The 25,729-nt window shown below is 45.2% G+C and overlaps 1 protein-coding gene across 1 annotated transcript in view; it reads left to right on the forward strand.

Moving 5' to 3' along the window:
• Positions 1 to 21,879, forward strand: part of LOC120836676 (enteropeptidase-like) — a 66,293-nt gene extending 44,414 nt beyond the window's left edge. The window contains exon 6 of the mRNA XM_040205685.1: positions 21,616 to 21,879. Within this exon, the coding sequence (XP_040061619.1) occupies positions 21,616 to 21,879 (264 nt within the window). The remainder of the gene's footprint in view (positions 1 to 21,615) is intronic.
• The last annotated feature ends 3,850 nt before the right edge of the window (positions 21,880 to 25,729 follow it).

Here is a 25,729-nt window from a genome sequence, read left to right on the forward strand (position 1 = left end):
ATTCAAAATGTATTTCGATACAGAAATACAGATACTGCTGGAAGAAATGTTTTGCGATACAGAAATACAGATACGAAATGTATTCCTGAAATACTATCGCGATACATTTGTATCGCGATACTGCTCAACCCTGCTAAAAAGTAAAGGCAAAATAACTACTGTAAAATATTTATTTTTCGGGGGCTCAATATTTCGCGATTTAGGTCAAAGTTGGAGTTTTGGAATAATTCGCAAATTCTAATTTTCGCGACGCGCTGGGATCGCAATATAGATTTTATTGTTTTTACATTTGCCGGAATTGTTCACGGGACCTATTTTTCGGAATTGTAGGCAATTCGCGAACTTTGCGAGAATTAGGTTCTCACGAAAATAAAGTCGTTTACAGTTTTTTAAAGTGAAGAAACTGCCTTGATTCGCTTCGTCCTGAGCGGCGCTACGCAGAGAAGCAATAACATGTATTTTATGAGCCGTTTGTGTGGATATCGTTTCAGGGACTGCGCCGCATTGTTATTAGTTGTACCAATGCTTTTGAGTAAGAGATATCGTCCACGAATTTCAAAACACTGTGTCCCCTTTGACAGACTCCCGAGGAGAAGATCAATAACTTGGAACCTTAATAAGCGCAGAGGTGGTCACCGAAAAAATGATTACCTTCAATATGTAGGCTATATAAGGTTCTAGAGCAGACAACCGAACTGTGAATGAGCTGTTCTGTGCGTCATGTGGTTTGTGTGTGTGTACGTTTCTAATGTAGCTTTGTGAGATGTATTTAGTAATGCCTTCAATCAAAAATTAAAAAAAAAAAATTGTGTAACCGTTTTTTAATGCACAAATGGCGTCTTGAGTGTGAAGGGATGATATTTTTGGTATATCTAAAATAATTTTTGATTCATATTTATAATGTATTTTGAATACCTTACGCGCGTATTTCGAATGCGGCCAAAATAATACAGAATAAATACAAAATTAACATTCGTATTCAATATATTTCAACTTCGTTTGAAGTACGGTCTCTTTTTGCTAAGGGGTATTCAACAATCGTCGCCCATGGGTGGTCTTCGCGCGTTCCTTTTGACAACGTCAACCAGTCTTGAGAAGGAAAGCTTAAAAGAAATAGTTCCTGAGATTACACCGCGATAAACATACTTCTGCCTCTGTAGAATTATTTGTTTGTTCGGCTGCGCTTCATTTGTGAATCATGTTTGTGTGAAATGCTCGACATTTTAACTCAATATTGTTTTGTGACCACAATAATCAGCCCGCACTCTCATTGTGTCACTAAGAAAAACTTGCAGTTATTCACTGAAAGCACGCGCTAAGGAAGGAGTTAGCATCAAAGATTAGTTGTAGCTTTTTTCGCTCGCACTTGTCATAAAACGAAGTATCAAAACGTCTTGTTATGTCCAGAAGTGCGCCTTGCTTACGATAGAAATGGTAACGTTCTTGTACGTTCAGTTATATTCTACACTGTTCTGCACGAATAAAACTACGAGCTTTTTTTTTCTAAAATACTGTAGAACAGCTCCCAATTAGAAATACCAGAAGCATGCTTACCTGAAAAAAATTCTTACTTCCTCTTGTTTATGGTTTATTACTATCAAAGGATATATCTGCAGACTCACCCTTAGCGAAAACTAGGTTACTTTAAAGGGCAACTCCACTCCATTTTACAATTTTTGGGTTATGATCTGTTTAGTCGAAGCCGGCGACCCTGAATGACGAGATATAATTTGTTTTTCGGTAGTGTGTATAGTTTTGTAGATATCGCGAATGCAAGAATCGGTCCGGTGGCACGACGAAACCCAAACTACCGGTTGAAGCAGCTTGGCAACACTGATACTAGTGGCGCGTCGTCGGCATGACCTAGTTCTAGTCCCGCGCTTCTGAGCCGACGCGCCGACAAGGTCGGCTCAGTCGCACGTGGAGTTTCAAAACAGAAGGTTAGATGCACATTTTCATATTTTACCGCTTTACTTTGTTAATATGCACCAAATTTAGTAATTTTTAGTGTGTATTTATAAATTTGCCGGCCGAAAGGCGAATCCGACTGCTATAAATATGACGCGGTCGGTGCCGGCGCGGCGTGACTGTATTTGTTTCTTGCGCGCGGACCGAGAAAACGAAATAATGGGAGATAGATGGACAGATCTGTCCACAAGTGGTCAAAGTTGTTAAAGCCAAGGTGCCTTTATGTGCACGCTAGTTAGATCAGCCGCGACCTGCTGCGTCCGGCCGATCGTGGTGGAGCAGCCGGCGGACGGTACGCGAACAGCGACGGCACCGCATCTTTCTTCAAAGATGCCTGTTTCTTGGTGAAACCCGCAACAGTCAGCAGCCGCAGATCTCGTGTGTAGGTGTCTGACGTAAAGTGCTGGGAGCAGAGCTTTGCGTTGGAGCTCGGAGTCGACGGTCTTCCGAAGTCTATCCGGTGAACGGCACCGACCCACACCTTGTGCCTCTTCCGTTTTTATCCATTTCTTGGGAACTGGTGGAACCGCAGCTCCGGGTTGCGCACCGGGTTGTTGGTGCAGCCCACAGCACTACAAATCCTGCTCGACATTCCCCAACGCAAGACCGGCGAATCTCTCCGGCTCCGCGACGCGCGCGTGAGCGAGCGGCACCGCTTCGCTCTCTTTCGCGCTGTCGCGGAAGCAATGCTGGAATTAAAGGAACTGCCTGGACGCTAATAAAAATAGGAGAACACAGGATAATGTGGTAAACACCTCGTGCCGTCAGCAGAATCGCAGAATGCCATGGGAAACGAAGCGTTCGCGGCGTCCGTACGAGAGCGTAGGACTAGACCTACGTCATTGCCCAGTGTTGCTTCACTAGCTCACCCGGTGCCAGCGTTGCTCACCCGCTTTCGGGCCGCTAACCGAGCCGGGAGAACATTTTTAATATTGGTTTTAATCGGTAACGTGGCGTCGGTTTGACGTGATATTTTGGGTATGACCGTATTTTGACCTCCTAAAGCGATATCAGTGATTTCGATCGGGTCGACTTTCTGAGTGGAGTTGCCCTTTAAGTATACTTTACGGTCTTTCAAGATACTCATTCCCAAGAAGAATACTAAAATTGTCCTTAAAGGATGCTAGCCAGAAGTAGGCTTGTGCTATTAGTGTCCTTTCTTAGTATGCTAAAAGTAAGTACTGTAATAGTATACTTTTAGTAAGCTAGCTAAGACCTAAGTAGCTTCTCAGTTCATGCGAAGCGTCTTACTAGTAGCTTATCCTAGGTATCTTTTAGTGCACTAGAAGAACGTTATGGAAGTAAGCTGGAAGTATCTTGTAAGTATTCGTGCAGTGACTTATCAGTTGCCTCTCTAAGGTTTCTTTTAGTGAACGAAAAGTTTACTATGGAAGTGCGCTGAAAGGATAATCGGAGCCTGCACCAAGCATGCTTAGCTGCGCTCACCAGGAAATGAGGACAACATTGGGCTTCGTCGCTGTGTCTGTGTCATGAAATGGCGTCAGCAGCTCGCGTTGTTGCGAGCGCTGTGGCGTTTCAGTGCTGCACGTGAGCCCCCTGATCAAGTTCTCAGCGTTCCGGTGGCAGGCGTGACCGACTACGTCTGCGATTGCACCGTCCCAGAATGAGTGTAGTGACCATTATACGCTGCGCACACGCTGTGGACGCGTAGCTTCCCGGCGTGGCGATCAAGAAATGAGCCGCCTGGAAACGACAACAATAGTTGCGTTGACGCAGTGGTTACCCCTCACAAGAGCGCAAAAAAAAACTGTGAAAGGTACGTTCAGTTGGTATCTTCAGGAATGTGAAAGGTAGCCACTGCAGTCTCAGCGTAGTTGTTGTCGTTTCCAGTTCGCTCTGGTTACACGGACGCGGCGAGCAGCCTGCAACAGCGAGTGAGATACGCTATCTACCGTTTGATCCACCAGCTTCGGGAGGCTGATTTCAGATCGGGGTCACCAATGCGGACGCACGCGTCTTCACTACAGGTTGCCCCCCCCCCCCCCCCCTTTTTTTTCGGAAAAAAAAAAAATCTTGTTGACTAAAATAACCCGCAAAAGTTAGGAGCTTGGCGGATGGAGTCCGAACGCGTACAAAGAAAGCGATTGCTTGGTGCCAATCAACAAATATGCGAGCATGACCGACTACGTCTGTGATTCCATCGTTTAATCATCAGTGCTACGTGTGATTGGCCCCACCAACATCAACGAGCAACCTGCTGTCGTCGATAGTTCTCAGTCGGATTATAAAGCAGTGCAGTTCGTGTAGTGGTGCACCGGGTCGCAAAATCGATGCTCCTGAGTTTTGTCGACGCAGAAAAAACAAGCTCTATCGTGTCTGCGTCTGAGAGCTCCGCGTGGTTTCATTGCAGTGTTAAAATTCGAATGATTTGGGGTCTGTTGCTGTCGTGACGCGCTTGAGTTCTTGGTATTTCTATCAGTCGTGAGCGTGACCGACCACGTTTGCAAATACGTCGCTTTTTAGACTTAAGCTAGGTGGCGCAACCTACCGCCCGTTACAAAGTGCGTTGCAAAGTGCCGCAGTAGTATCCATACCCATTCAATCATCCAGATGGCGCCGGCTTTATCAGCCGTCAGTTTGGTTGTCTTTAAAGGGACACTGACACCCCCCAAAAATTTTTTTTTATTTTTTGCCAGGCGCTTCATTATGGTGTCGGAGGACTACCCAATTAATATTTTGCAACAGAGTAGCGTATTTTTTTTAATAAAGTCAAAAGACGCAACTGCTCGAAACCGAAACCGAAACCCGACGGAGGTCGGAGAAGTGGAGAGAAGAGAGTGAGTGGCGGAAGTCGCGTGGTTACACCCGACCGTGCGTTTTTTTGTTTTTTTTTCTCCTTTCCGTAGCAGACGACACGACATGCGGCGTGCGATGCGGCGTGCGGGAAAGAACTGCTCGCCGTGCGATTCTTTTGCAGTTATGTTTGTTCCGCTCGTTGTTCTGTACTCCAAGATGAGTTGTTTTGTACATTGAGGATTTGGAGATGAGTAGTGAGTGCCCGTGGTGAATTTCCATGATCGGCTCCGAAAAGAATACACCCAAGATGTTGCGTGAAGAGCTGGCTCACATGTCCTGCATCCGAAAAAAAAGTGGCATTCCGCGACAGAGTTTCCGAAAGATCAACGGGATCGGGACCAATGGCTGGCTGCAATTCCTGTAGAACATATACGGGCACCTCGGAAAGCGGACGCTACCTGATTTATATGCTCCTTGCATTTTGTGGAAAGTGATTACATTGAGTTCGCAGGCGTCAAAACGGAAATCCCATACCATTTAATTCAGCGAAGTATCGTCCACAACATTTGTTTGTTATTTTTTTTTTTGTTTGTTTGTTTCTTCAGTGATGATTGTAAAAAAAAGAAAAAGATATGTAAACATCGGAAAATGTTTAAAAAAAAAAATAGAGTTTCACGGGGGATCGAACCCGGTCCTACCGCGTGAGAAGCGGACGTCTTTCACACTGAGCTATTAGTGGATCTCTTCCCAAGTGGATCTCTTTCCTTAGTAATGATTCAGCCGGTAAGTTGGAAAGTTTGCGGTCGATTTTTCTCTAGCAAAAGCACTCCCGGGTCGAAGTCGGGAAGCACCACGCTTTGGGGACATTCGCACCTAGTAAGGACATCGTACGCGTGCATATTCAACTCGAAGTAGACACGTCGTGCTTGACGTTTGCGCGAGCGATGTCTTCAGCCACGAGAAGGGAGCGACGGCTCGGCGACGTTTTCGTGCAGATCGGCTTGGTGGCCGGGCGTGTCGTACGGGATGAATACCAATTCTTTTGATCAGTCCCAAATTTCTCTTTTAACGGTAGACAGAATTCGCCGGTACCGCGAACGACAGTTCTGAAATAGAGGTCCCACGCCCGTCGTCCGTCGTCCGCTACCATCGCCGTCCCCGCGAGTCCCACGATACGCGAAACGACGAACGCACAGAATGCTTCCGGTTGTCTGTGGAACTTTTTTTTTTCAATCAACGTATTTACAGCTTTTTAGAAGCCACAAAAAATGGGTTTCATATTTTTTTCTATTTTTAATATTGAGTGTCTGCCTTCAGTGACCCACGACTTTGATTAAATTTGGTGGTCGCATCGATACCTTAGAAAAGGGCCCGTGACCGCGGAAAAGAGAGTGAGCGAGACTCGAACCAGCCAATTCTTGATCGGCGGTTTTCGGGCGGAAAGAAACCGAATTTCGAGCCGCAAATTCTGTTCTGGGTAGTTGAGCTCTCATATGTCACGTACAACTAAAAACCTCGGCGAGCATAAATACCCTGTCAGTGTCCCTTTAAATAAACCAGGGGGGTTATGCTCGATAAATGTTTCGTTTCTCCTAAAAAGAAACGGAAGTGACGGAAGTGACGATATCGCGTCTGATTGGTTTGACGCTCAAATGACGAAAGTTTCCTCTTTCGTCATTTGAGCCTCTAGCAAATCAGACGCAATAGGGAGTTTTAGAATAGCGCACGCTAAAGCTTTGCGTGCGCAAAGAATAGCATCGTCGCCACTGCGCATGCTCCGAACGCAAACCAGGTTTTGCGCTTTGCGTGCGCAATTTTAGCGCGCGCTATTTCTCGGAAATAGCGTGCGTACGCAAAAAATCTGCGCTTCTCCAAGGAGGATTCGTGATGAGAAGTTGGCTCAATCCAAGACGAGCACAGTTAAAAAAATGGCGGCTTCCAGGATTATGTTGGCGGCTGCTTTGGCGGCGTCGTGAGTGCGACGTCGGCGGCATCCTCGCGACTGCAATTTTCAATACGGGACGACAGCGATCGGTTTGGCAGCGATCACCGGCAACTTGATGCTTGCGACGCGCGAACATTTCACGGCGAAGGAACGATGTGCGAAGGTCAGTACACGAGACCAGACTTGTACACGTTACTGAAAAATAGTAAGGAATTACATTTACAATTACTGGAGGCTAAATTGTATATTATTACAATTACAATTACCCTCCCATGAAAGTAACTGACCGTTACCTCAAAAAGTAATCCGTTACTTTCGTGCGTTACTTTTAACAATATTGTCCTCAACTAAGAAACAAAGGGAAGAGGGTTATTCAAGTTTTTATTGTTGCCACCAGTTCCACTTAAGGACCTTGAGCATTTCGAGCAACAGGTGGCTCTCGAAAGTCTCGTCAGACATTTTGCGTTATTTCTTACTCAATATGTCGACTGCTACGCTGAACACCATTTTAGCTGAGGCACTGCATGGGAGTGCCATATTGTTCCTCACGAATGCTTCATGCTCTGCACTGAGCGTTTTCAGCGAAGCAAGGGAAGTACTATTTACCTCGAATGTCGAGCAAAGCTTCGTCGTTGCAGCCGTTGTCATGCTATTCGAGAGATTTAGTAGATCCTTCTGATACCTCCGATACCCGCGATAACGGTACCCGATAACGATATGATGCATACGCAAAGACGGCAGCGATCTACTTTTAGTAGATCGGTCATCGGACCGATCTACTAAAATTCTCCATTGTCTAAATCGCGAAGCAGTAGAAGTCATCAACAGCAAAACATAGTTGTAACAGTAAGGGGATAAATAAGTAATAAATAAGTTTTGGCTCGATATTCTTCTTCCTTTGGCTCTGAACAGTTAGAGCCTCACTTGAGACGTTGGTGAATAAAAAAAAGTTTCCAGTATATAAATATAAGTAATAAAAGAAAAAGAAGGACACTCATAACAACAATTAATTAGAGCGTCAGTTAAAACAAGGAAATGTAAACGCACGTTTGCCGCGTGTGTTTTTCTTGGTGCCGTTCAAAAACGCACGGAGCACGGACCGACTGCAGTTTACTCCGGTGTTCTCCAGAGAGACGCCCGCTGATGCCACGGGCAGCAAAGGGTAGAGTACTAAGTAAGCCGCGCTATGGCCCCACTCACGAATTTCACTCTCTCCTCAAGCCCAGAATATCAAGTCTACGTCAGCCACCATTATGTTTTATTTGTAAAAATATCTGCTTGAGTTAAGATGCGTCCTGCTGGGGCAAAACAGGAAGAAGAAGAAAGGAAGATTATTACCATTTTATAAGTGCTCGCAAAAGGCTGACTCACGAAAAGGGTAGGGTAGACGCAGCGTTGTCTCGTGTAGTGACATTATGAAAATGGTCCTAGGACATTGTTAATTCTTTTCAGTGCACTTACCGCCTCGAGCTTCTCGAAGAGGCGCACAATCACTTGGTGTCCTCCTCTCCCCGTCTTCGATCGCAAAAAAAAAACAAAGGAACTTAAAAAAGACTTGCCCACCCCCCCCCCCCCCCCCCTCCCTTTTCTTTTTCTTTTTTTTTTGTAGAATTGTTTATTTGGATTTTTTGATATTGATGTTAGGGTCTAAAAAAAAGATAGATTCAGGGGCTTGGTGTTGCAAAAAAAGGGTTTGCGGAACTGAAGAGTGCCAAGCCTTTCCTTGCGCTGGTCGACTCGCTTGACAGCGTCACTGCGCTCGACTTTACAAAAATGAAAAAAACAAGAAAAAAAAAACAACTTTATTTAGAATTGGGGGGGGGGGGGGGGGGTTGGTTCTGACAAAAAAAAAATGTAACGGATTACAAGGAATCCGTTACGTAAAAATGTAAAGGAATTACTTTAAAATTACTCTAGAAAATATGTAATTATTCCGTTACTAAATTTCTGATAAATGTAAAGGATTACAAGTAATTTCGTTACTTGTAACGGATTACGTACAAGTCTGCACGAGACCTCTCTTGCCGAGGCGACGCAAGCGGACACGACCGGTCAACCGCTCGCGTCGCGTTCTCATGTTTAAACAAATTAAAATGCTACTCTGGACCAAAAAATAGTTTATTTTCTAAAGTTACATCATTTCGTGTGTGAAATAAAATTTTTTACTGTATCTTGGTGGCGTCGCAAGCGCAAGATGTTTGGGGTTTTGCGTCCCGGCGGAGAAACGCTATTCTAAAACTCTCTCGCGTCGCGTGCGCTAATACAAGCGCTAAATTTAGCGCTTGCGTGCGCTAAAATTGCGTACGTTATTCTAAAACTCTCTAATATCGTTACTTCCATCACTTGCGTTTCTTTTTAGGAGAAATGAAACATTTGTCGAACATAGCCCCCAGTTTTCATTATGAACGTTCGATGAAATCACTTCGAAATCTTTAGCATTCAGAAGTGGGATTACCGCTGAGCCTTCCCGGAAAAGGGGTGGCTGCGACAGCCACGTTCAAACCGACGAACGTGAGTCTTCTTCACGGGCGGTGGTGCGCGTCCATTGTTTCCGCCACCGAGGAGGGGCCGTTCATTGTTCTCGTTGACTCGACGAGAAAGCACAGCCATGGCCGAGGACCGTGAGCTCGTACGGACCCTAGCGTCGCAACCAAGCTTCGCATCGGTGACCGCGATGCCGGACGGACTTGACGGCGTCCATTCCCGCCTTCTCTGACTCGTCGTCGGCAGCGAGCGCCATGAAAAAGTGCGCGGGACTGGGAGGCGCATATCAACACGGTGGCGGCGCAGCGCAGTCCGGATGGAGCGATGGAATAACGCTCGCTGTTGCGTCATCGAAAGTGAGCGGGACGGCTTGAATGGCATCCAACGACCGGGAAGCGACTGGAAACTTGGGCGAAATGGGCTGAAGAACTACAGATGGTGTTCCCCGATGACGTCGATTCGCACTCTACGAGATGATGCTCCGGCGGACACAGAGCGGGGTGAGTCCGTCGCTGATTATTTTTTCGACAAGAGCTTCTTCTGCTCGAAGTGTGACGTCAAGGAAATGAGTTTACAATGGCGCAGCTTATAATTGCGGAATTTCGGAACATGAACCACGCTGTAATCCTGCGGCTTCAACAGTGACGTTCGCAACGTCTTTCGAAATTTTGCAAAAACTTGCTGATTTTTTTTTGTGAAATCACTCGTTGCAGAAGAAGCAGTCCACAAGAAAAAAAAAAAAGACACTGTGGAGGACAAGCCTCTCAAAAAGCTTTGCCAGGAGCTGAAAGGTCACAGGGTATGTATAAAAACATTTTTGTGAGAAACTGTTAGCTTTATGGAGAGCATATCAGTATTCATATAATTTTTCCATTTTGGTACTTGGTTAGATATATTTTAATCATTGTCATTATTGCTTTTTCAAGTGTACTTATCAATTATTCATTCGTGCCAACTGCAAGCTGTTCAGAACACTGAATTGGGGACTGTAGATATACTGCTTCAGTAACCTTTGCACTGTGAGGGCAGATGACATGATGTTATTTTCCTCAACATTAGAAAAAGTTGGTGGGCAACGGGAATGCAACTTTGCGGGTTTGTCAGAGGTCACTTCTGGGAAGCAGTTGCTTAGGACTTCCAATGTTACACTTTGTTTTACAACACTGATAATCTATCATTACTGCTTATATTTGCTGTTTATAGCTCAGTGCATCTTCTGGGGATCCTGAGGACGTTGCATTACAAGCTCGAGGGCCTGTCTTCGCTGTACCTGCCCTCGCCTCTGCTGAAGAGGCCTCTGCTAGGTCCAAGGAGGCCCGGATAAAGGAGGGCGAGACCAGGGCCAGCGAGCCTCAGACCGGGGCCGAAGCCAGGGCTAATAAGGTCAAAGCCAGGGCCAACGAGGCCGAAGCCAGGGCAGGGCCACCGAGGCTGAAGCCAGCATGGAGCAGGTTGAGACCAGGACGGACCTGAATAAGGGACGCTGAGGTTAGGGCGGCCGAGGCCGGAGCACAGGAGGTTGAGGCTGTAACGTAGTGTCCTCTGCATCCGGATGTAAGGTGAAACAGTATAACCTATTTGTCCAGGCCTAACTGCTCGATGTCGCAAATTCGCAACCTAAAAGATTTTTTCCTTAGAAGTTCATTTGCACCAAAAATAACTTTAGTGGTCGATTACATATACACATTTGCAGGTACGTCCCCTGGGCGCCGCCATCTTCCTAGCTGGAGAGCGCGTGAGCTGCGCCATAACCTAATTACGATATGCCTTGAGACGGCGTTGTATGCAGATTATGGCGCGGCCCACAGTGCACCTAAGTACTTTCCAGCAAGCAAGATGGCGGCGCCCATAGGCCGTACTTACAAACATGCATACAAAGCAAAAAAAAATTAAGTTTAAAACATTTTTTTTATCTACACGTTGCTTTAATTCCCTGCGTTGAATGGTCAACAAGCTTCTTCGTATCCCGAAATGAGTACTACAGCTGGTACCATTCTTTGTGATTCCGTAAGTTTTTTTTAGTTAAACTGAATGCTGATACAGGAAAGACTTTTTCAAAATCAGGGTAGGCAATATCTGTGATGGTAAAGTACTGAATTGTGATGTGAAAGCTGACCCTGCTTGGGTTCGGAGTTTGGCTGTCTCTATTTTACACATAGTGTCAATTTTCATGCCTCAATTTGCTGTTCTGCTTATAGGAATAGCATGTGCATTGCTCTTTAAGTTACAGCTGTACATAGGTGAAATGAGGGAGCTCGTACTATGATATAGAGTGGCAGCAGCATTCTTACTCGATTTGGGAGCTGTTTGCGAAGCGGTGTGTTGACAGTGAGTGCCCGTGTCGAAAGCAGTGAAATATGCACAAAAATACTGAATGTGCACTAGAAGAGAAATTTTGAAAATAAAAGTGACAGTCACTGAACTGAGCTGACTAAGGTCAGGGAATGAGATTTGAGCGGTATTGGGGTGCGAAGCAGTCTGAAGGGAGAGCAATATTTCTAGTGCAAGTTAAAGGGCTCGGATAATTCCACGAATGGTTTCTTTATGGCTAGTATACACATGTCTAGCATGGGATTTCAGGCTTGGATTTCACAGCTTCATGCTTTCCCACCGTTCATATTAAAAGTTTGAAGTCTAGGAGCAAGTTTGGTGCAGTGTTTGCTTTAATCGTGTGCACTTTCAAATTTCCTTAATGTTAAACCAGGTGTCAGATGTCTGTAACTTCAAAGGGCCTGTGATTTCAGTGCTGACTGTTGTTAACCAGTAAGTTTCTCCTAATTTGATGCTTCCTACCGTCAGGCGTGCCACCCCTTGCTGCGGCTATGGAGACTCGTGGAGTGGCAGGCCCTGTGGTTCAAGAGGAAGTTGTGGAGTATATGGTATGTAACAATTTTTTTTCTTCACATCGCAGTTAAAGGTGTGAATCTTTTATCTTGTCTTTTTCCTAACCGTAATGGCTCATTCACACCAAATCTTGACGCTGGGCGTCAAAATTTGATCAGATTATTTTGATGCTCGAACTACAATCGCAGACTTTTGACGCTGGGCATCAGAAGTCTGTGGAATATCCTGTGGCAAGCGAATCCATCAAAGACTTTTTGGCCTTTTTTTTTTTCTTTTTTGCTGGAGAAAACATTTTAATTAGAGCAAAAGGCAGGAATTGTATTGCCATATGTCACACCAGGGAATGTCAGCTTATGTGCAGCAAGAAAATTAATTTCGGCGACGTGAGAAAGTCTCGTGCAAGGCTCTGTCACGCGCCTCTTCAGCTTGCAATGGCCTTGCCGCTTGCCTCGCTTATCTTGCTCGGCCTTTTTCTGTCGCCAGCTACAGCCGGTTTGCGAGAGCGCACCGCCTTTTTGTGCCAGGGTAGGTAGCTTTTAAAAAAGGTCTATTGCATCCTTTGTGATATAGCAGACATTCACAGATCATTTTAAATCTCGCTTAGCAGACGATACATCAATGTCTTTTTTGTTGTGTTTTCGTCAGTGATTGACACTTCATGGCAGGCAAAACCAACACAATTTAGACGAACTTGAGGTTTTAGCACGGATTTTCCATGTCACCTAAAAGGAGTCAGTGTGAAGCGTGGAGTGAACACGAGTGTCATGTCAGCCTTCACTGCCCATTAGGTGAGAACATGAGTCGCATCTGAACGATGATGCTTCACTAATTATTAATCTTAAATCTGTGCTCTGCTCGGTCCCCATTTTGGTCACAGAAAATCCAGTGCATTGACTTCCCAAACTCTTCTTTTTCTCGCACTGACAGGCAACATATTTGAAAACAGTTTTTTAGCTCCTTCACTCTCGCCAAGACGAAAATCAGACCCCGTGCTGTGGACAGCTTTCGTTCGGTGCTCGCATATTTCTTGGTTGTCACTGAGCAATGAGCATAGGTAACCTACTCAAAATAATGCATGGTGTTTGTTGAAAGCTGACCTCCTAACTTCCTCCGCCGACGCGAACTGGCACGGCAGGGTTGTACTAGGGAAACTGATTTCCCAGATACATCATATGGGAACGTCCGGGAGTAGTAAGCCTCAACATTATAACTTACAGTGCGACTCGGACAAAGACAGACGGAGGAGAAAACACAGGACAAGCGCTGAACTAGCAACTGATTCTATTGAAAAGAAAATACATATGATGCTGCTGCTGTTCGTGCAGGCATGCCCCTCCGTAGCCCTGGCGCTTCTTCTTTCACTCAACTCTATACCAGCCGAGTTAGCCAAGATCCAAAAAGCCGATCTCGCTCTTCATCAAAGTCACTGTGGGCTGGCTCACTCACAAGGATCCGTTTTGTGTTACGTAGTATGTCTCCATCATTTCTCGGGGTAGTTTGTGGTTGTGTCGTAACATCACTGTCGTGTTGTTAAAAACGGCTTAGCATCCGCAATCCCGGCAATGCATTGTGAGATGTGTGTGAGTGGTTCCTTTCATAGAACTGTGGTGTTTTCGTAGTCTTATGTTGAGGCAACGCCCAGTTTGTCCTATGTAGGCACGCCCGCAGGAAAACGGGATCTTGTAGACCACACCTTATATGCAGGCGACAAACTGCATTCCGTGTTTGATGCTGCAGCGGCTGAGATGTAGGATTGTCATTTCTTGCACGTTTGTTGACTGTGGAGCACACAGAGCTCAGCTTGTGGCGGGCGGAAAAAACAACATTCACATTCTATCTCGAAGCGACTTTCTTGATTCTGTGGGAAAGGCGGTGGATGTACGGTATGACTGAAGTTTTCGTTTTCCCTTTCTGCTCGAGGTCACATTGCTCGATCTCTGGATCTGTTTTAAGGTATTTCACGATTTTTTCGCAAGTTGAAGTTATGACCGAATTAGGATACCCCGAATCCTTGAACCGTTGAATTTTGGAAATGAAGCTGGAACTCAATTTGTGGATGTATGGGCTTGTTAAAGCTGTCCTCAGACAGGAAAATGCGATGCCTTGTGTGAATGGGAATGTTGTTTTTTCCGCCCACCAGAAGCTCAGCTCTGTGTGCTCGACAGTCAACAAGCGTGCGAGAAATGACAATTCTACATCTCAGCCGCTGCAGCATCAAACATGGAATGCAGTTTGTCGCCTGCATAAAAGGTGTGGTCTACAAGATCCCGTTTTCCTGCCGGCGTGCCTACATAGGACAAACTGGGCGTTGCCTCAACATAAGACTACGAAAGCACCACAGTTCTATGAAAGGAACCGCTCGCGCACATCTCAAAATGCATTGCCAGGATTGCGGATGCCAACCCCTTTTGAACAACACAACAGTGATGTTTCGACACAACCACAAACTACCCCGAGAAATGGTGCAGACGTACCACATAACACAAACCGGATCCTTGTGTGTGAGCCAGCCCACAGTGACTTTGATGAAGAGCGAGATCGGCTTTTTGGATCTCAGATAACTCGGCTGGTATCGTGTTGAGTGAAAGAAGCGCCAGGGCCATGGAGGGGCATGCCTACACGAGCAGCAGCAGCATCATATGTATTTCCTTTTCAATCGAATCAGTTGCTCGTTCAGCGCTTGGCCTGTGTTTTCTCCTCTGTCTGTCTTTGTCCTAGTTGCACTGTAAGTTATAATGCACTCTATCAACTCGCCGAATTATTTGTCGATTCTGCTAAGCCTGAACAGTTCGGTCTTTTTTTGGTGACCAAATTCAGTCGGCAGCAAGACTGCTTTTTAGAAGTGTGAACGAACCATAAGTTCTAGCAAAAAATGTGCCTATTAGAGAGGTTCAACTATTAGAACCATAGCTATACTTACTGCCCTTATAATGTGAGGCCTAAGTGTCCACATTCCACCAGGCTGTGTGAAGAGGTAGGCATTTGAATCTATGGAAGAAGCTTAGCAATGTTAAGACATAGAAATGTAATGGTTCTTTAAACATTGCTAACTGTATTGTTGGTTTCATTTCTGAATTGTTTCCTGTTGTCTCTGTTTCTGTCGTGTCCTTAAATCTCAGTGGTTTGCTTTGTTCGTGGTTTGCAAAGTTTCAGCAGACCCTTCCTTTTTTTAAAAAGGTTCTTTTTTTAATTAGATCCTGTATATGGTCTGTTCATGCAGGCTTAGGCCATCCCAACAATGTCAGGACTGCTTTCTGCTGATCATTTTCATAACCTAAATATAATTCTGTTAGAACCCAGGGAGCACTTTTTGAAACTAAGATATCTACCTCATTGCCTCTATGCACGCCTTATGAATTCTGGGAACAGGATGGAAATAGTGTATTAGGTTCACCACTATCTTTCGATGATTTTCCGAGTGATGCTGCCACACTCTACAAATGCGGCCAGCGGAAGTTCTCATTCAGCCACTTTAGGGCGCACAGTATTCAATCGGTTGAGGCGTTTTTAAAGCTGGAGGATATAGTGGTGCCTCGATTATATGACTTTCAGTAGACTGCGCGAGAACATTGGATAATCCAAAAAACAACAATTATGGTGCTCAGCCTTTTATGACAAAGATATGCAGAACTTCCAAATTGCCTTTAAGCTGATAATCTGGTGGAATCTGAAGATGCTAGAACCCTCATGCAACTATGAGTGTAACCTAGAAATTGTGTAATAGAGGTGCCAGTCAATCTTTGTTATCACATTGGAACTTCAAAAGAAATCAGTAAGTTTCTGCTGACTCGTCCAGTCATGCATGAACCGGGGACGTATAATTGGGGTTTTACAGTATCCACTTTGGGACACATTTCATGCTTGATCGCATAATGTGTAGAAGTTTCTTACAAATTTCTGGGCGTTGCCTTTAAGGACTAGCATTTTCAAAATAAAAAACAAACAAACAGGAAACTGCTTTAATAAACGACGCAGATCGAGCCTGGAATGTGCTCGACAGCGGATGTTTTCTTCAGCTTCGATAATACTTCCCCAGTCGACTGCTGCACGCTGCAAGATTGCCAATTCAGAACTTCCGGAGGCTGCAATCACAGAGTGGAGAAGCGTAATTTTAGTTGGAGGCACATATACTACAGTCCATGTGCATGTTCTCTTAAAGGGACACTTGCATGGCTGTTGGGGATATAACTAATAGTAATCAATAATATTGATTACTATTAGCCTTGGCACACTCGCAACTGTTGTTTATTTGGAAAGACAATTTACTATATAGGCCCCTTCGTCCAGCCTATAGTCATCATCACTTCGCGCAAAGCATTTTTGTTCAATAGTGCGATTGATGCCTCACTTACACACTCTTTTCCTTTTTCCTAAATATCATATTCCTCATGCAGTTCTCTGCTTGTTTTGTCATTGTATCTGGCAAGAATCTTAACATCGTGCAACACCAAGGAACAGGGGCATCTACTGCAGTGAATGGCGAGGTGGCCAGACAGGCTAGCTCGCGTGGCAGTCACGTGCTCACGGGCAGGTTCATTCATGCATGCCCATTTGGCCAATATACACTGCTCCTCACAATAGTGGTTTCTGATACACAATGTCTAAGGCACACTCCACAAATTTATTCTTGTGTTTTATGCTGCAAGGCTCAGACGGCTGCTCTGGGCTGTTGATTCTGTGGCAGAGCCGAGCCATTTATTGGATGCCAAGGACACAACAGGAATGCGGTAGCGCTGACCGACTTCCTTTAATTGTGTGAAACTGAGGGTATGGTATCACAACTGGTCTTACATTGGACCTCTCACGAGTGGGTTTGTTTATGGAGAAGCAAGGCTACCTGCAGATGTGTATAATTCAGGTCGCCAAAAGCCTGTTAAAAGTTGAGGCATAAACAAACCTGCTCGTGAGAGGCCCAATGTGAGACCAGATGTGGTACCATACTTACACAGTGTAAGTATGGTACCACATCTGGTCTGAGTGTAACACTCCGTGTCACACAATTCAAGGAAACCGGTCAGCGGTACCGCATTACTGTTATGTCTTCGGCACACAATAAGATGGCTTGTCTCTGCCACAGAATCAACAGGCCCAAGCCGCCGTCTTAGCCTTGCAGCATAAAACACAAGGATAAAATTGCTGGATGTGTCTTGGGCGTTGTGTATCAGATACCAATATTGTGAGGGGCAGTGTATATGGGCCAGATGTGTGAATGACCCCGCCCGTGAGCACGTGGCTGCCACGCGAGCCAGCCTGTCTGGCTCGCGTGGCAGCAGATGCCTCTGTTCCCCGATATTGCATTATGTTAAGATTCTCGCAGATACAATGACAGAAGAAGCAGAGAACTGCATGAAGCATAGGAAATTTGGGAAAAAAGAAAAGAGCGTGTAAGTGAGGCATCAATCGCCCTATTAAACAAAAATGCTTTGCGCCAAAGTGATGACGACTAGGCTGACCAGTGGACCCTATATAGTAACTATTCAAACTAGCCTTATTACCCTCTTTACTATTAGCTAGCTCTCTTCATCAAACACTTCCCTACCACCAGCATGTCACAGCCATTCGTGGACATGCGCTCATCTGTAAGGCATTCATATGGATGTAATGACCGTATTTGGTTCTATTTTTATGTTTCAGATAACCTTTGGAGACATTGCGCTCCCTGAAGTGCAGTTGAAGCATGTCGAGATGAAGCAGCCATCCATTTACGTTCAGGAACTCGCGGTCATGGTATTTGGAACTGAGGCCCTGACAAACTGCTGCCTTACTGGGTCGGCAATGAAGGGAAAGCTTCCTAAAAAGGGAGTTAAGGACTTGATAGGTGAGTAAATTGCCGTAAAGAAGAAATGGCAAGGCACTATTTCAATCAAACTTAACAGGAACAAATACTAAGTCTACTCTTGACATATATTGGACTTAAATCTTGGACAGAAGCTCACCGGTCAAAAGCTCACCACGTGAAAATTTCATGTTGGTCTTAACACGAGCGCAGACAACTTAGGTGCATGCGTGCGACACTAAAACACAACAATGAATTAAATCTGATAGGCACATGGTTTGTTGATTAGAGTGGAAACAAGTTTATCGATTGGTTAGAAGCAAATGCAGTCCCGTACAGGCTGCCTCTAGCAGTCTTGGCAGATCTCGGTGTACCTGGAACCTCTTGCAAATATTTTCCAGACTTGTGGCATACCTTGAATCAACCCAGATTGATCTTATCAGCTTCAGCTCCACTCAGTTTGGTGACCTAAATTTTGGTCCCGAATCGTTGCTTCTGTGCCTCTTACGGCTTACCTGTCGACACTGTTGCATGAGATAGGGTACCACTTCTTCTAAAAATAGTGCAATGTTCATTGCGTCCGCACTTTGGCCCAGATCGTGTTTCACACAAGTAGCAAAAAAAAAAAAAAAAAAGAAGGGGGGAGGGGGGAGGGGGTAAGCTATTGTCTGGGTCTGCGAAAAAAACGGGTGAGCTTTTATTCGGTGAGCTTCTGTCCGGTGAGCTTTTGTCTGGTCACCATTGGACTTGTGTCTCTGTACTCAGGGATGTTTTTTTTTTTTGCTTATGTTGGAAGTATTTGTCTTTTTGTGTCATTACGTCTCGCGCTACACCTCTGGTTTCCAATAATGTGCCCCAGTTCTAGCATACTTTAATTTTTGCCTAGATTATAATTCACTTTGATGTTCCTTCTGCTTAATTTTGATCGTCGATGTATATCAGCGATTAAACTTAGTGAAAACTTCAGTATTGTTTACTTCTGTGTACAATTTTCTGAAGACAGCTGACTGTTTACCCCAGCTTTAGGCTGCTAAATCTTTCAATACCTTCAGCTTGTTCAGTTGTTTTTAAAGTAATTGTTAGGTACAGTATGGCCTCAGTTTGGGGGGGGGGGGGGTTTACATCAATCAGTAAACCCGGAATTATATTATAAAATAGATGACAGAATCAAAATTAAAAAAATGTGGCCATCTGTGTGTTTAAATCTATTGTCTAGCCTATGCTATCTTCGACTTTCTAGCCAAATATCCTGAGGCACTGGTTCTCGAACAGGGTTCCTAATACAGTATACTGAGGGTTCTCTCAGCACCTGAATTTCCTCAATCGTTCCTACACCGTTGTCATACACTCGATTGCAACAATGCCAAGAGTGGAAGGAGCTCCTCGGCTAACAATAACAATAAATTTTTGTTCGCTGATATCAGAAAGTTTGAGAGTCCCTGTCACGAAGAATGTTATGTTTGCAGGCTTTTAAAGGGGTTATGAAATAGTCTTCAGATTTTGGCGCAGTAAGTGCACCAGTATCTCACCATCGCATGTGCAGTGGAGATCAGAAAACAATTTTTTCCAAGGTGCATTAGTTTTATTAAAAAAATTAAATAGACTCAAGCTTGGGGGGCCCCTCAACCTTTAGAGTCCTTTCCAGGTCACGTGCGTGTGACATGAATTGGGGGCCAAATGAGTGAATGACAACTTTTATAAAAACCTTAGCTTCAAATTGGGCAGATACCTGCTCAACTCGCAAACTCAACCACTATTGGCGCCAAGCCAGTAGTCCCTGTGGCCACCATAAGCTGCATGATGAAAAATGGACCTTTTTTTCTTTCTGATTACGCAGTGCACTCGCGACATTTTGAGGGATCATGGTGTGTTTTCTCGTACTTGTGATAGGGTAAAAGAAATAAAAGTAACGAGCTCCAGACTGTTTCCACGGTAAACATGTTTCATGATCCCTTTAATGCATTGCAAATTGACGAAATGCCTTGTTTTACATTATTTCACAGCAGCAATATTTCACAGTTGCCGATAAACATAGTCATTGGTCCCCGTGCTCAATATATTTAGATGATTAACTTTTTGTTGTTGGTTTCTCTTTGTGAAATTTTTCTAAAATTATGTGAGCCTGAAGTATAATTCATTAGTATTAAGTAAATATGGAGTCTTAAGGCAAGTTTCTTAATTGTCTATTGTCTTCTCTTTTCAGCTTTTGTTTTTGCCTAATTCCCTGGGAAAACTCGGAAGTCCCTGAAAGAATACCTGCAAAGGAAGTGCAGCAATGGTTCCCACACTCAAAAGAAAGCCTCCAACACACAAAAACAAAACTACAGAATGAAAAAAAAATTAGCTTTCATTTTTATTTATTTTGCGCATTGGCTTTTTTTCCTCTTAAATCTGATTAGCGATTAATATTTTAGATTTTATTTAACAAGCGCATTAACTTTTTTCATTCATGTTACTTCAGTCATGTAGGTGATGTTACTTCAGTCATGGTAGATGATAAATATTGTAGGTTTTATATTAACAAGTGCAATACTATTTTTATTCGTTTTTCTTCAGCATGATAGTTTGTAATTATTTTTTCTTCGAATAAGAGCTTGTTTATAAAGCTTTAAGTGCATCTGTGATATTTGTAAACCACTAAAAGTACTACGTTTTTTTGTTCCATCGTAAGTGTGTTTGTTGTAAGGAACATGTGTTCATTCTATTGAAAAAATGTTTGTTTAATAAAAAAATTCTTACTTTAATTTGTCATCACTTTGAACTCGTCTACATTAAAGCCTGTAACATAATGCATTTCAGTTTCGATAACTGCAAACCACTGCAATTACTAAATCAATATAATTTTCTACTTTTCCTATCTGAAATTGGTCAGGAATAAATTGGTGAAATGCTTTAAAGGTTCTATTAAGTGTACCCCCGATTACATTTGAAAGCCTGCTTCCAAGTTTAATCCGGGGTACAATTTATAGTACCAAAGGCCTGCCTAAAAGCATACTAAAATTCTGCTCAGAAGTATACTAGAAGAAGTATCCTAAAAGGATGGCGAAATGTTACTTCTGAAGTGCGTAAGAAGTGTACTGAAATGCCTCTTACAGGTATGCTTAGAAGTATACTAAAAGTATGGCGAAATGCTACTTTCGAAGTGCGTCAGAAGTATACTAAAAACCGGCCAATTTAGAGCATCAAGCATACTTTTGGAAGTTCAAATAAAGTATACTCTAAGAGCCCCGGTTTTTCGCTAAGGGCAACATTGGTGAAAAGGCAAACAGCGCGCAGAAAACGGGGACTAGAGGAAGTGCAGACAGGACTCTAGTCCCCGTTTTCTGCGCGCTGTTTGCCTTTTCGTCAGTATGAACCAACTAACCGACATCGCCACCCTTATTCAACATTGGTGCAGCTTAGTATGCATCAATATCGTAAAGGTTGAGTTGCAGTGCTCGGTCTACGAATATCAAGGCTGGTCAACATATTGAAAGTTTATGTGAATAACGGCGGATATGTGCTGCTCTTACAATAGGAAAATTGAGAGATATAACCTTGTCCGACCTTTGTGGTCAACAAGAAAATTTCTCAAATACATGCTTTCAATTTACGAGCAACACCTTGATGTCTGTTCTTTTGTTCGTTCTGGGTATTTTTGTCTCTTACAGCAGAACGTTGGAATCATTAACGCTCATGAGCTACAACCTGAAAACCTGCAAAACGCTGTAACATTAGCAGTATTACTGCTAGTAAATCACGCTGAGAATCGTGTTATGTTTCATAAACACACCTTTTCAAATCTTTCTGCTTAGTACAAAAAATTAAATTGAGTCTAATATTTCCTTATGCTCTATTTTAGGGAGACAGCGGAGGACCTTTGATGTACGAAGATAACGGTCGGTGGACTCTTATTGGTGTGGTTTCTGACGGGCCAGATGACTGCTTTCACCCGGAGAGACCTTCGCTCTTTGTGAAGGTCTCGCACTTTGTGGACTCGCTTATTTTGAAATTTATGCAACCTGCAAGTCAGAGTGACAAAAATGCCACGTGTGCCACGGAGAGTGCCCGTAAAGAGTGTGTAACGAGGTTCTATCAGTTCTACAACCAGTCTGTAGAACCATAAGACTTCCTGAAGGCATCTACCTTCTATCAGTTCTACAACATGTCTATAGAACTATAAGACATCCTGAAGGATAACCTTCGAGTTAATAAAAAAAATTAAGAAAGACAGTTTACGCCTGTGTACAGTTTTATTTGCCTACATTTGTTATCTTACTTGCTTCTTTCAAATATGCGGTATTGCTCTCGATGAAAACTGGTAATGAAAATATGGTGAGTGAACAGGGGAGCTGGTGGAAGTGGCCTCTACTGTTACTTTTTATACCACTGTAAACTAAATTCCCTTCATTTGGCGCAGGCGCCGGTTAAATTCACAATGAAAACTGTCTTTCCTCCTGCTATATTCCTGCTCAATATGCAATGAAATAACATTTTCTTTTCTTTTTAGCAAGAATCTTTTATTCGTTGTTTCGAGATGACATCTCTGGTCACTGAAGTTATATTTCCTTTCCCAGTAGGGTTATTCTGAACGCTCCTTGAAAATAATATTCGCAAATTGATTAAAGGACACATGCAAAGGAAAAAAGCATTTTTTTAGACAGCTTAGATGAGAAAAGGATGTCATAAAACTATTTTACAACGAAGAAAAAAAAAACATTTAGAGCTATATTTACGGCGCTATACGAAGTTGTATATAGGTTTAGAAAGAGTTATATACGTAAAAACAGGGGACGGGAAAACACATCTTTCAATTATAATGCAATTAAATGCAAAGGGGCAAGCGAGCTGGACAATAATGATGAAAATAATCCCTGGAGAAGGGGAACAAGAGGGACAAGGGACAAACATAAATCTCCAAACACAGCTAGGTGACTGGTGAGCGACCGAAAAAATCCGCCTGGTCCGGGTATCGAACCCAGGACCTCTCCATTACAAGTGGAGCGCTCTACCAACTGAGCTAACCAGGGGTTAGACGTCAGTAGAGCAAACGGGTTTTATCAGCTGCCACCAGTCTAACACCAACAAGGGTGAAGCTTGCAATTTAATGTTATAATTATAATGCAATTAAATGCAAAGGGGCAAGCGAGCTGGACAATAATGATGAAAATAATCCCTGGAGAAGGGGAACAAGAGGGACAAGGGACAAACATAAATCTCCAAACACAGCTAGGTGACTGGTGAGCGACCGAAAAAATCCGCCTGGTCCGGGTATCGAACCCGGGACCTCTCCATTACAAGTGGAGCGCTCTACCAACTGAGCTAACCAGGGGTTAGACGTCAGTAGAGCAAACGGGTTTTATCAGCTGCCACCAGTCTAACACCAACAAGGGTGAAGCTTGCAATTTAATGTTATAATTATAATGCAATTAAATGCAAAGGGGCAAGCGAGCTGGACAATAATGATGAAAATAATCCCTGGAGAAGGGGAACAAGAGGGACAAGGGACAAACATAAATCTCCAAACACAGCTAGGTGACTGGTGAGCGACCGAAAAAATCCGCCTGGTCCGGGTATCGAACCCGGGACCTCTCCATTACAAGTGGAGCGCTCTACCAACTGAGCTAACCAGGGGTTAGACGTCAGTAGAGCAAACGGGTTTTATCAGCTGCCACCAGTCTAACACCAACAAGGGTGAAGCTTGCAATTTAATGTTATAATTATAATGCAATTAAATGCAAAGGGGCAAGCGAGCTGGACAATAATGATGAAAATAATCCCTGGAGAAGGGGAACAAGAGGGACAAGGGACATGGAGAGGTCCCTTGTCCCTCTTGTGGAGAGGTCCCGGGTTCGATACCCGGACCAGGCGGATTTTTTCGGTCGCTCACCAGTCACCTAGCTGTGTTTGGAAATTTATGTTTGTCCCTTGTGCCAGGCAGGACCTGCATCGGGTCCTGCCTGGCACCTTCGCTCAGCGAAGTCTACCTTTCCTTCGTGGATCAGGCCGTGAAGGAGCAACTGGACAGCGTCGCCCCAGGAACCCAGGTGTTCAGATATGTGGATGACTATCTGGTGCTCCACGACTCCGGCGCGCCCACCGCCGCCATCCAGAAAGCCTTCACGGATAACGCAAATGGCCTGAGCTTCACCAGGGAGGGCCCCTCGGCGGAGGGTCTCCAGTTCCTGGACATACGCCTTGTGGCCACCCAGGGAGGCACTTGCTGGCGCTTCCAGCAGCGGACGCAGAAGCCGGTGCTACCATTTACTAGCCACCATTCAAAGACAGTAAAAGCAGGCATCGCAAAAAGTCTCATCTCCTCCACCCGCACAAAGTCCTGTCAACACCTCTCCTCATCTAGCCTGGAGGGACAGCTCAGCCGCCTCACAAACGCCGGATACCCGCGCGACCTGCTGGCCTCCACGCTCAGAAAACTAATAGTTGAAAAAGCCACCGCTCGGAAGCCTGCCCGGCAGAGGTATACAACCATCCCCTATTTCCTCAACACTGCCCACCGACTACAAACAGTGGCTCGACGTTTCGACATGGACGTTGCGTTTTCGTTGCGGGCATCTTCTAGCTCCGATTCCCACAAACCCTGTCTCCGGATGAATATGACACTTCAATGCTTCGCTCTCGGCAAAAGGGTTTATTCACTCACTCATTGCCTTGGGGGGGATCGGGATCGGGGGACGGTCAACAGCGAGGCCGGGGGAGAGTCCGCTGCCACCGCAGCTTCTCTGAGTCCCAGCGGTGGTCGTCCACACCGCGTCATGGGAACATCGTCGTCCAGGGTCGCTGTCCGGTCCGCTCGTCGAGTCCGCCACTCGACGTAGTGCCCGCACTCCCTGCGCCAGCGTCCAGCGCCGTCCGAGCTCGCCTCCATGACCGGTCCCTTGTCTAGTCGGCAGCCCAAGCCCAAGCCCTCTTCCTTTGTCTCCGTTGCCCTTCTTAAGACCTTCCCAAGTCCTTGTCCCGTCGACCGTCCAATCGGGAACCTTGCTGCGAGCCGACCCTCCGACGTCAGCGCTGGGTGAGGGGGCGCTTGCCCCGTTCCTCCCGGAGAGCTCGGACAATCCGCGACAGGACGGCGACTGGAAACGGGAAGGTCACAGGGAACGAAGGAGCGCCCGACAATACGGCGGCGGGGACCGGCAAGGTCACGGAGCGCGGAGGAGCCAGGGAGAGGGTCCCCACATCGTGCCCCTTCAAGTTGAGCGCCATGTGCCGCCTGGTAAACTCTCCCCCTCCTCCCAAGATCTGCTGCGCCACTGAGAGGCATGCGGCCCCCTTTGTTCCCTGCGCGGTCGGACGGGTGTATTCAGTGCCCTTCTCGTGCGGGGCAGAGTACATCGGACAGACGGGCCGCTGCCTCAACGACCGCCTGCGCGAACATGAGAGAGAAATCGAAAAAAACGACGAAGACTCCCAACACCCCATGGTCCATCACCTCAAGGCTTGCGCTCCATGAGCCCCCGAGTTCCCGTCCGCGCGTGTTCTGGGGGCCAACAAGAACCGCTACGGGCGCGAGATCGTGGAGGCGTTCGCCATAAAAGAGGCGCCGAAGAACATTTCCTCGGCCTCGCTGTCGCTGTCCGAGAGAGAGGTGACATTCCTGAGACCGGAGTTGACGGCCTTGGCGGGCCGGGCGAGCGCCCCTTGCTCCTGAGAAGGAAATCGGGATGCTTCCTTCCTTCCTCTCCTTTCCGCTGTCTCTGCGCTTTACTTCCCCCAGTTTTTTTCCCGGGTCCTTGTCTTGCCCCCCCCCCCCCCCCCTCCGCCCTCCTTCCCCTTCCCCCTCCTTTTAACTTTCCCTCTCCTATAGTGGAGCTCCGAAGGCGAAGCGTCCGGCAATAAATTCATTTGTTTGTTGAAAGTTGAAAGATGTGTTGTCCCGTCCCCTGTTTTTACGTATATAACTCTTTCTAAACCTACATCATTACCAACGCGCTCACTAAGAAGTTTACGAATTTGTA

This window comes from Ixodes scapularis, unplaced genomic scaffold (assembly GCF_016920785.2).
Source record: "Ixodes scapularis isolate PalLabHiFi unplaced genomic scaffold, ASM1692078v2 PGA_scaffold1__304_contigs__length_218370807, whole genome shotgun sequence".
Taxonomy (NCBI): domain Eukaryota; kingdom Metazoa; phylum Arthropoda; class Arachnida; order Ixodida; family Ixodidae; genus Ixodes; species Ixodes scapularis.